General features: G+C 32.5%; 1 protein-coding gene across 2 annotated transcripts; it reads right to left on the bottom strand.

Annotated features, from left to right (window-relative positions):
• Window positions 1-883: 883 nt before the first annotated feature.
• On the bottom strand, window positions 884-3,823 carry LOC109219470 (6-phosphogluconate dehydrogenase, decarboxylating 3). 2 transcript variants are annotated; one of them, XM_019383927.1, is made up of 2 exons: window positions 3,720-3,823; window positions 884-2,625 (listed from the first exon to the last, which is right to left on the bottom strand). In XM_019383927.1, the coding sequence occupies exon 2, from the start codon at window positions 2,615-2,617 to the stop codon at window positions 1,160-1,162; it is 1,458 nt and encodes a 485-aa protein (XP_019239472.1). In that variant the 5' UTR covers window positions 2,618-2,625; window positions 3,720-3,823; the 3' UTR covers window positions 884-1,159. The 2 variants fall into 2 exon arrangements, with proteins under 2 accessions (XP_019239472.1, XP_019239473.1); XM_019383928.1 differs by lacking the exon at window positions 3,720-3,823 and adding an exon at window positions 3,606-3,713.
• Between the last annotated feature and the right edge of the window lie 7,254 nt (window positions 3,824-11,077).

Raw genomic sequence — 11,077 nt, 5'->3', positions numbered from 1 at the left:
GGGGGGGGAGAGTAAAGAGGTTAAAAATTGATCAGACCAATTTAAAGGATGATTAGATATATGCTATGAACTATTGTACTGATCAATTTTTTTTCCCAGGTGATGTAATCTGATAATTATATACGCAACGTTCTTGCATCCAGCAAATGTGAAATACTAGTACTCAGTGTCTTGTAATAGCACCATGTAAGTAATAGCAGATCGGATGTCTGATATTTACAGTAAATGTCCACTTCACTACCAATTGATCAATCAACTACGCCTTAATCAAAGATTAGTCCACTTCACTACCAATTGATCCTCTGTCATTTCGCTCTATTTTGGCCCATTTCATTCCAATACTAAACAACTTGTTTTTTAAAGATACATTAGAGGTTCTCTAGATCTCACACTTATGTACAAGTCTTCAACCAATATAAGAAGACTCCTGGAAAACACCGGACCAAGTGTGTCCATTTACTACTGATCATTAGTTGAATTACGAGGTCCCTAGTTCCAAGTGAAATCCGGTGACGAAAATCTACTGACATTTCCAACTATTAGCTAATTAAAGACGACATGGAAACTTGAATGTAACTTCCCAAAAAGGAAAGGATCGCTAGCAGCGTAGCTGCAAAAGATGGATATCCCCGTATATAAAGCAACTTATCAAAAGGTCAATTACCCATATACAAAATGCTGTAAAAATATACTGGACCAGATCTTCTGTGATTCTGATTTAACATCAGAGGTTAATAGATATCCTCAAGTAATACTAGCACAGATATATCAAATGAATCGGACAATATGGCGTAAAACACCTGAACGATGTAGAGTGAAGGAAGAAGATAGATGCATTAAATAATTAAGGAAAATGAGAATTCAAGTCATGATAGAGCAAAAGTAAGGACAGAAAAAGATTTAAGAACTTTATCCAAAACAATGGATAATACTTTCTTTTCTTGTACGAAGGTTTTCAGTAACTTGGAAAACATAATATAAGAGAAAAGCCGCCAAGGACTAGAAATAGAAATAGGCTCCACAACAAACATAAGAAAATTTCAAACACCTGAGAGACTAGATGACAAGATGTGATACCACAGAATCTCTCTTCCCAGATTCAGTGACAACATGAATTTTATTCAATTAGGTCAATGACAAGAATGTAACCAGAAGAAGCTCAGATCTTCGACTGTTTGGCAATCTTGAACCACTCAGTATGAAATGCCCCCGGCATATCAGTCCTCTCATAAGTATGAGCACCAAAGTAATCCCTTTGAGCTTGGACCAAATTTGCAGGAAGCCTTTCCCTCCTGTATGAGTCGAAATAAGCAAGACTTGAAGACATACCAGGTGTGCTAATACCCGAGTTTATAGCAAGGCAGACCACTCTTCGCCAGGCGGATTGTCTTTCAACTACCTCCTTTGCAAACTCTTCATCCACAAGCAGGTTAGCGAGATCTGGGTTTCTGTCATAAGCCTGCTTAATACGATCCAAAAATATAGCACGGATAATGCAACCACCTTTCCAGATCCTGGCAAGCTCCCCTAGTTTCAAGTCCCATCCCTTTTCAACACTCTTTGCCCTTATCAAATTCATTCCCTGGGCATAGCTACATATTTTTGATGCATAGAGCGCTTTTCTCACATCGTCAATCAATTGCTTCTTATCCACAGATTGTTCAACAAGGATATCGCTAACCCCACTAGATTTGAAAACTTTGGCTGCCTGCACCCTTTCATCCTTCAATCCACTAAGGAATCTTGAATCCAGTGATGACGCTATTGTAGGAGCAGCTACTGAAAGTTCAGCAGCTTGCTGAACGGTCCATTTACCAGTACCTTTCATTCCAGTCTTGTCCAAAACCTTGTCTACCAAATATCCATCAGCTTTGTCATCCTTGATTCCAAATATATCAGCTGTGATTTCAATCAAGAAGCTCAGAAGCTCCCCTTTGTTCCATTCTGAGAAAACTTGTTGCAACTCATCATTAGAGAGCTTCCCAACAGATTTCAGAACATCATAAGCCTCCGCAATCAATTGCATATCACCATATTCAATTCCATTGTGAACCATCTTAACAAAATTGCCAGAACCACCTTTACCAATGTATGTAACACAAGGTCCACTATCAGGAACTTGAGCTGCGACCTTTAGTAAGATATCTTCTATGTACTTGTAGGCTTCAAAAGAGCCTCCAGGCATCAGCGACGGTCCATTTCGAGCCCCTTCTTCACCACCTGAAACTCCCATCCCAAGATAAAGAAGACCTAACTCAGCCATTTCTTTTTCTCTCCTCTCGGTGTTCTCATACCATTCATTACCACCGTCAATGATACAGTCTCCTTTCTCCATGTAAGCCGAAAGGGTTTTGATGGTCTGATCAACTGGTGCTCCAGCTTTGACAAGAATGATTATGACGCGAGGCTTTTGGATAGAATTCACAAAGGATTCTGGGTCATGAAAGCCATAAAGAGGAAGATCTCCTTCTTTTTTAGCTCGTTCAACAGTCTCGTCAACTTTTGAAGTGGTTCGATTGTAAACAGATATAGGGAATCCTTTCTCAGCAATATTGAGAGCAAGATTTTGGCCCATAACAGCAAGGCCAGCAAGACCAATTCTTGTCGGAGAAGCCATGCTGTCACCTGTCATCAGGATGGGAAATAAATCCTTAGGATGAAACTGAAAGCATAAAAGGTACAAGTAGGAATAGCCTATAGCAACAACGGAACAGATAATTAGAACACATTTTGAGAGGACATTTCTGCTAAAATCGACTCTCATTATCACTTTTCACATGGGTTATTTCTTCTATAAGCTAATAAAAGAACCAAAAATCATGATTCCAACTCTATTCCCGTCACTCACGAGTTTAAACCACGCGTTGACTTCAATTAGGTAAAATTTGCTCAAGAAAGGCAGGAATGAGAACGACACTCCACGAGTGACAAAAGGTCAATGGTTAGGCGTAGAATCAATTATATTTTCTATCATTCAAAATTTTGTTGCTTATCAAACCAGTAACAGAATCAAGGAAATGGCAATTCAGATGCCAAAAACTAAAAGGGTATAGGAACAAATTACAAAACCAATTCATGGAAGCAAATGTGAAACAGATCCGGATGCATGACGGAAGAACAATCAGCTGACAGAGCAATCCCAAAAAAGTTATCAAAAGGTGCCAAGAAAAGGAATTATTTTAAACTAAAGAAACAAAAATATCCTAGATCAGATCTGGATGAAGCATAAAAAGAAAAGTTCCAAACTTTTTGGCCAAAAGCACAACAAGAATCAAAGAAAGGTAACCAGAAAAGAGAAACTAAGAAAAAAGGTTTTCATTATTCTAACAAAGGGATCCAAGAATTCAGAACTGCAAGAACTAAAAAATCCTGCAGTAAAAAGAACTACTCAACCATAAGACAACCAAATGAAGCAATGAGAAAAATCCATATCAGAAATCAATAATTAAAGCTAACATCTTTAATGAAATACTAAACTATCACAAACTAAAGATCAAAACTTTAACAGATTAAACCTGAATTAAAGCTACCTACTTTAATCAAATACTAAACTATCACAAAATATGATCAAAAGTAACCCCGAATTAAGAAAAAGGTATAAGTACCTCAAAATAAGTCCAAAAAATGAAGAAAAAGGAGAATTTGCGATCTGGGGTTGTTAAGATCTTCAAATAAATAGTGAATGCATATAAAGATATAAGTTTAATGAGTGAACTCACCAACCCAATGTGAACTTTTATGGATGGAGAGAAAGAAACTTTAGGTGACGGGGTCTAATTCTCTTCTATAAACACTGTGGTTTACGTATTGCAGTCAAAGCACGACTGCTCTTTATATATTTCTGAGTTTCCAAGAATGCTGTCCTATGGGCTATGGCTATTCACATGATAATTTTCAAATATTTCTGATATTTCCCTTTTCGTTGGGATATTTTTGTTACATAAATATTACTATTTTAATTTTATTTTGTTAAAGTTTTGATAAGTAAATACTTCATATGTTTAGTAAAAATTAAAAATATATGATCTATTAAAATATTTTTATGGAAGAATTTTCTTAGTAACACATGATAATTTTTTTTAATCATCTAACAATAATTTTTCGTTAATGTACGCTTTCAAGGTTAAACGAATTTGGTAATTAACATAAAAATCAATATGATACCTAAATAATGATATGTTTTAATTAATTTTAAATTATCAATACCTTTTCAAATTCGAAAAAGATATAAAAATCTAATAGATCTTGACATATGAATGTGGAAGAACAAAGAGATTAACGCATTTCAATAATATTGATAAGAAAGTGACGATACGACTCATTATTTAAAGTAAATAAAAATGGAGTAATTTATATTCTATTAATTATTACATCCCATAAGAGAATCCCAAATATTTCTATTTATTTTTTAAAAGAAAATTCTATATAAAGTCTTAGAAATATATATAAAACTAATATATTTATATGTCGGTTTGGTTCGGGTTTTTTTACTACTTAATGCCAAACTAAATCAAACCAAACCTAATTGGATCATTTTAATTTGACTTTTTAATTTGGTGAGATTTCCCGATTCAGTCTGAACACCCCTAGCTCAAAGTTTGGTATTTCGATTTAAGCAAGCTTGGCCAATGGCAAATGTAAGAGAATGAATTTAAGTAAACAAATTTTCCTCATTTGGCAAATGTAAGAGAATGAAATAAAGAACACCCCTAATCGGATCATTTTTCAAAAAAAGTCAACGGTGATCATAAGGATTAAATACAATAATATTCCAGTAATTCTGTCAATTTTTCCTCATTTGGGATCCCAAATTTATACAGTACCTCGAATATCAACTAAGCATATGTCTCTTGATCTAGAATATTTTTACACATTATAATTTATACCAACATATAAATACTGTTAAATAAAATTGGTTTTTGTATCTAATTTTTAATTTTTGATTAATTTAGAAAAAGTGTTTGTCTGGGACTTCAGGAACGGACTTTTATTATTGAGAAAATCTCACTTTATACCCATTAAGCCTAAACTATTTACCCTTAAATACCCAAGCCTAAACTATTTACTTTTCCTACCTATGCAACCAAGACTATTTACCCGGCAAAATTTAACGTTACCTCGGGAGAAACCTTCAGAGGAAGAATTTGAGAATATTTAGGTCATGTGCGCAAATCTCAATGAAGCAAAAAAATATCATAATCCTCCATTCATAACAACCACACTGTGAAGCAAAATCCAGACCAAAATTTAAAAAAGATCTTCATTAAGAGGGTCAACCCAAGCTATTGCTCTACCTCCTCTTCTTGTGATTTTTATGTGTGTATGAAGACCCACCATTGTTGAGCTTGAAACTCCAGAATTTGAAATTTTATTTTGAAGATTTATTGTTTGATTCGATGTGGTGCTATAAAATATTGCTTATAGTATCTTCAAGTAAGCTTCCCATATCTAAATTTTTATGTGTATTTGAATATCCACCATTGTTAGGCTTGACTCAATTTTTTTTTTGAAGATTTCTTGTTTGATTCAAATTGGGTGCAGTTAAATATTGCTTATAGTACCTTCTGGAAGTTCATACTGAAATTTGATAGCATTTGGAGCTGATTTGAGGTGATTGAGATCGAAATTTTCAGCTGAAAATCGAAAAAGAACACAGCTACCCAATAGTATACCGCTACGGTACGGTATACAATATGTTGTAGGAGTATATAGCTAAACTGCAATAGTATACTATTATAGTTTCCAATATACTGCAACGGTATATTGTAATAATCGAAGAAGAACACAGTTACCTAATAGTATACCGCTACACTATACAATATACTATAGGAGTATATAGTTATACTGCAACAATATACTATTATAGTATACAATATATTGCTATAGTCACTACAACAAATTTGATTACCAATGACGAATTATTTTGTCACTTAAAAGCCATATTTCGTCACAAAAAATCTTTTGTGACAAAATAATTTTTCAATTTTTCGTCCCGAAAACACCGTCACTAAAAGTATATAAAGACAATTTTGTGGTTCGTCGCTAAATCAAGTTATATTAGTGACGGATTTTTTTTCGTTCCCAAATGCCTAGTGTTTGTGACGAACTTGTTCGTCAAAAATAGTATAAAAAATTTGTCGCTAATAGCGTACTTTGGTCACTAAAAAGATTATCAATGCCGACGAAACTAGTTTGTCACTAAATATTTAGTTTGATTAGTGACGACGTCAATTGTCTCTAAAGTTATATGTATATCGTAGTTAAATTAACATTATTTCATCACCAAACACTACTTTTTATGTACAAAAAATATTTTGTCCCCAAATATATAAATTAGTGACAACTTTGCTTTTACAAAAATAATTTACAATTTGTAGTTGAAAATTAATTATGTCGTCGCTAAAAATCATATTTTTTTACAATATTAATTAAAATTATCATAAATTACGAATCGTAAAAAGATAATTCTCGAACACGTAATATTTTTGTCACTAAATGTTGTCAGTTTATGATGAACATTTGATGACGTCAAAATCCATCCACCGTGATACTATTTATAAGTAGAATTTACCTAATTTCCCATTAATTCAAGAATTTATTATTTACTAAAAGGAAATAACATAATAAAACATGGAAGGTAACAACAAAAATTCTCATCCATGATCACATAATCAAGAACTAGTACTATATTGAGATAATATCTCATTACAAACTCCTTAAACTAAAACACTAGAATAAAACAAAATTTATTCAACAACATGAGGTTAAGTAGAAATACAATAGTTTTAGTAATAAATTAAGAAATAAAAAAACTGTTGTCCTCAAACGTTACTGTAACCACTTGTCTAGTAACTTTGCTCTTGAATAAATTTAAACTTTCATGTACCTGTGGAAGAAAAATAATAATTTTAGTACATTTGATAAGATGATTTAGCAAAAGATATTTTTTTTTTCAAATTTTAATTTGTGAAGAAAATAATAGAATGACAAATTAGTACTGGCCGGTAGAAAGGTACTTAGTCGAAGTTAGACAGTAAATATTAATTCTTCTTTGGCTGCAAATAACCACAAGATTTAAGACGAAAAGATATGAAATTAAGATTACTTAATATCTCAAATATTAAAGAATATTAGACAAATTTCTTCATACCTCTGCAGTAGAATTAAATCAATAAGAACCCACAAATACCTATACGTAATATATCATCTGGAGAAACCCAAAATTGTATTGCCCTACAAATTAAAGAAAAAGATATTCCATATAAGAGATGCAACAGTTTAATTTCCATACCAACAAGATCAAATCTTATTTAATTTCCAAAAATCATTATATTTTCAGTTAAACAATTTTCTTCAAAAATTCATTTCTCGGGCTAGGGACCTCAGAATTCGATTTCGGGCATACGCCCAACTCCCATATTTTACTACGGACCCTCTGAGATCGTCGGAACACGGGTCCTGGTCCGTTTACCCAAAATATTGACCGAAGTCAACTAAAATTATCTTTTTAAGCCAAAAATAATTATTTCTTAAGTTTTTCACTCCAAAAGCTTTCCAGTATCGAGCCCGGACTGCGCACACAAATCAAGAAGAGATAAAAGGAGGTTTTCAAGGCATTAGAACACAGATTTGACTTTTAAAACAAGAGATGACCTTTTGGGTCATCACATTATGTGTAAATGTACGACTTTTCTCATCATAATTCTAATTATAAATCTTATATTTTTATATTTTCTTACAAATTTATATCTGTTCGTTCCTTACTTATCTAATTGTGTTATCCATTACTTAATATTATTAAATTGTCATATAAATTTTTAATAAATTACCAATTTAATATAATACAATGAATATAAATTTGTGTTGCTCTCGAAATTTAACTTGACATTATCCTGTATGACTTTCTCATAATTATTTCGATATTTAAATTTGTCGATAATATTTTCGAGTATTATTTATTTACTAAATTTTATCAAATAAATTTAATGTANACGAAGCCTTGGGTGTAATCTAAAGTGAATCGTGCTAAATAAAGTAAGCTAGTGTATCTCGGGAGAGTGCAATAGTAAATTACTGTGATTACTCGGGAGAGATTTACGGTAAGATTAGCGTTCATGATTGATAGAGATGTGTTGGTAAATTTGTATGAGCATAAACAGAAGGGATTCCATCAATAGGAGAAATCATTGCCTTAGCTTGTTTTCTCATAATTGTTTACGACCTTTATTTTTACTTAGTTACAGCCAGTTAGTTATTTGCAAGCTAGTTGTTAAAGAACACTCAACTGAGATTTGAATATTTGGGAAGCTGGTTCTGAAGACTTAGTGGGTCTGAAGGTAGCAGTTGATAGGTTAACTCTCTGTGGATTCGACCCTGGGCGTAATACTCGGGTTATATTTGCAACGTCCGCAGAGTCCTTTTTATAAGGCATAATTGGGCGTGATCACCGGCCAGTACTAATTTGTCATTCTGTTAATTTCTTCACAAATTAAAATATGATATGACTAATGTCTAAAAATATATTTTTGATAAATTATGTTATCAAATGTACTAAACTTATTTTTTTTCTTCCACAGGTACATGAAAGTTTAAAATTTATTCAAGAGCAAAGTTACAAGAAAAGTGGTTACATTAGCGTTTGAGGAAGGAAGCAGCATATTTTTTTCTTCAGTTTATTACTAAATTATTGTATTTCTACTTAACCTCATGTTGAATAAATTTTGTTTTATTCTAGTGTTTTATTTTAAGGAGTTTGTAATGAGATATTATCTCAATATAGTACTAGTTCTTAATTATGTGATCATGGATGAGAATTTTTGTTGTTACCTTCCATGTTTTATTATGTTATTTCCTTTTAGTAAATAATAAATTCTTGAATTAAAGGGAAATTAGGTAAATTCTACTTATAAATAGTACCACTATGGATTTTGACGTCATCAAATGTTCATCATAAACTGACAACATTTAGTTACAAAAATATTACGTGTTCGAGAATTATCTTTTTACGATTCGTAATTTATGATAATTTTAATTAATATTGTAAAAAAAATATGATTTTCAGTGACGACATAATAGTTTTCAACTACAAATTGTAAATTATTTTTGTAAAAGCAAAGCTGTCACTAATTTATATATTTGGGGACGAAATATTTTTTGTACATAAAAGGTAGTGTTTGGTGACGAAATAATGTTAATTTAACTAAGAAATACATATAACTTTAGAGACAATTGACATCGTCACTAATCAAACTAAATATTTAGTGACAAGGTAGTTTCAACGGCATTGATAATCTTTTTAGTGACAAAAGTACGTTATTAGCGACAAATTTTTTATACTATTTTTGACGAACAAGTTCGTCACAAACACTAGGCATTTGGGAACGAAAAAAAATTCGTCACTAATATAACTTGATTTGGCGATGAACCACGAAATTGTCTTTTAAGTGACAAAATAATTCGTCATTGATAATCAAATTTGTTGTAGTGTAGCAAATTAAAAATGGTATATTTTGTGACAAAAAAAAATTTGTGATTAAACTGTAGGTTCAATAGAGACAATTAAATAATTTTCACTAATTATTTGCACTATTAGTGATAAAAATTAAGGTCACAAATAAATATAAATTTTTGTGGCTAAATGTTGCTTTGTTTAACTACAAACTCTAATTCGTCACTATTGTAAAAATGTATCTTTTATGACGAAACTTTTTCGTGTCCAAAATTTAATTAATTTTAAGACAAATAATGCTTTGTCACTAATTGAGTACATCATTAGTGACAAAAATATTGTTCCGCCGATAAATTCAAATTCGTGACTAATATTACAGAATAATTGGCGCCAATTCAATTTTTGGTGGGAAACTTAAGTGAACAAAACTTTGCTACAAAATTTTGTATTTCGTCACTAAAAATATGTGGCTTGTTTATTTAAAGACAAAATGTATTTTTTGTCACGAAATATTAACAATTAGTGACGAATTTTATGTCGTGGCTTCTAATTTTGTAACTAAATATCACTTTTGTTATAGTGTTTGAACCATTTTGCCACCCCTATTCACAAACCTACAATCTTGCCCTACCATTCGACGTTATCGCCCTATCTCCTAAATGACATCAACATTCACTATTTTTTGCATGCATGCAACAACGTCATTGACAGATGACAGCCATCACATGATTCTGGAGACTAATAGTGGACTAGCTAGTGGTGCTGCTCAATAAGTTAACTGAAAAGCCTAAAGATTATGTAAGATAAGATTAACCTTTCGAATTCCTAAAAAGGAATAAAATTAAAAATAGAGAGAGTAATAAAAGGGAATTAAAGATAAGCAACAATGGTCTTTTCCTCCAATACAGCTTATCTAATTCCAGCCAATTGGCAACAGGTTTTGGTTTTTCCTTCAACAGTATGCTTCTTTTTCCCATAGCTTAATTCTTTACCAAAAAGTATAGAATTATATAAAGATCAATATTGTTTGACTTAAAAGGTTAACAAACAGTGTTTAAGCAAATCAATCAAATGTATGAAAAGGGATAAATCGTAATCAAAGACAATCGACACTAGAGTATGAGTAATCCTTTGTGGTTTGGTGATTCAGAGCAGCTAAAGGATAAAGTTGCGTGATAATGTTACAAAGATCAGAGGTATCCGTTTTTCAGAGAAAGAGAGAGAGAGAAATTGAGACAGAGAGATAGAGAGAGTAAGTAGAAATATTATTGATCAAAGATCCTCCCCCTTTACACAGTTGGGAACTCCCCTTATATAGCGGAGGAATTTTCCCTTTTTTCCTATTTACGATATAAAGATAAAATATATAAACTAAAGATAGAGTGCACGTTACAGAGGGGCCGACGTGATTACATGGTCGTCCCTTGGGCCCGACCTTTGTCCACACGACAGGTCGAAGGCATTTCGAGGACGTGGTTGGTCAAACTCGACCCTATACAGTTAGTCCCTCCGCCCGTCGAGGTCGCAGTATGATGCGTCCTTGATGGGCGGAATTGATGCCCTCGTTCTTTAGGGAGTTTGACCCCGCTGGGGGACCGTGACGTGACATATAGGAGGCAGTCATCATGA

This window comes from Nicotiana attenuata, unplaced genomic scaffold, assembly GCF_001879085.1.
Source record: "Nicotiana attenuata strain UT unplaced genomic scaffold, NIATTr2, whole genome shotgun sequence".
Lineage (NCBI taxonomy): Eukaryota > Viridiplantae > Streptophyta > Magnoliopsida > Solanales > Solanaceae > Nicotiana > Nicotiana attenuata.
Note: the sequence above shows the minus strand (reverse complement) of the source record. Positions and strands in the feature narration are given on the sequence as shown.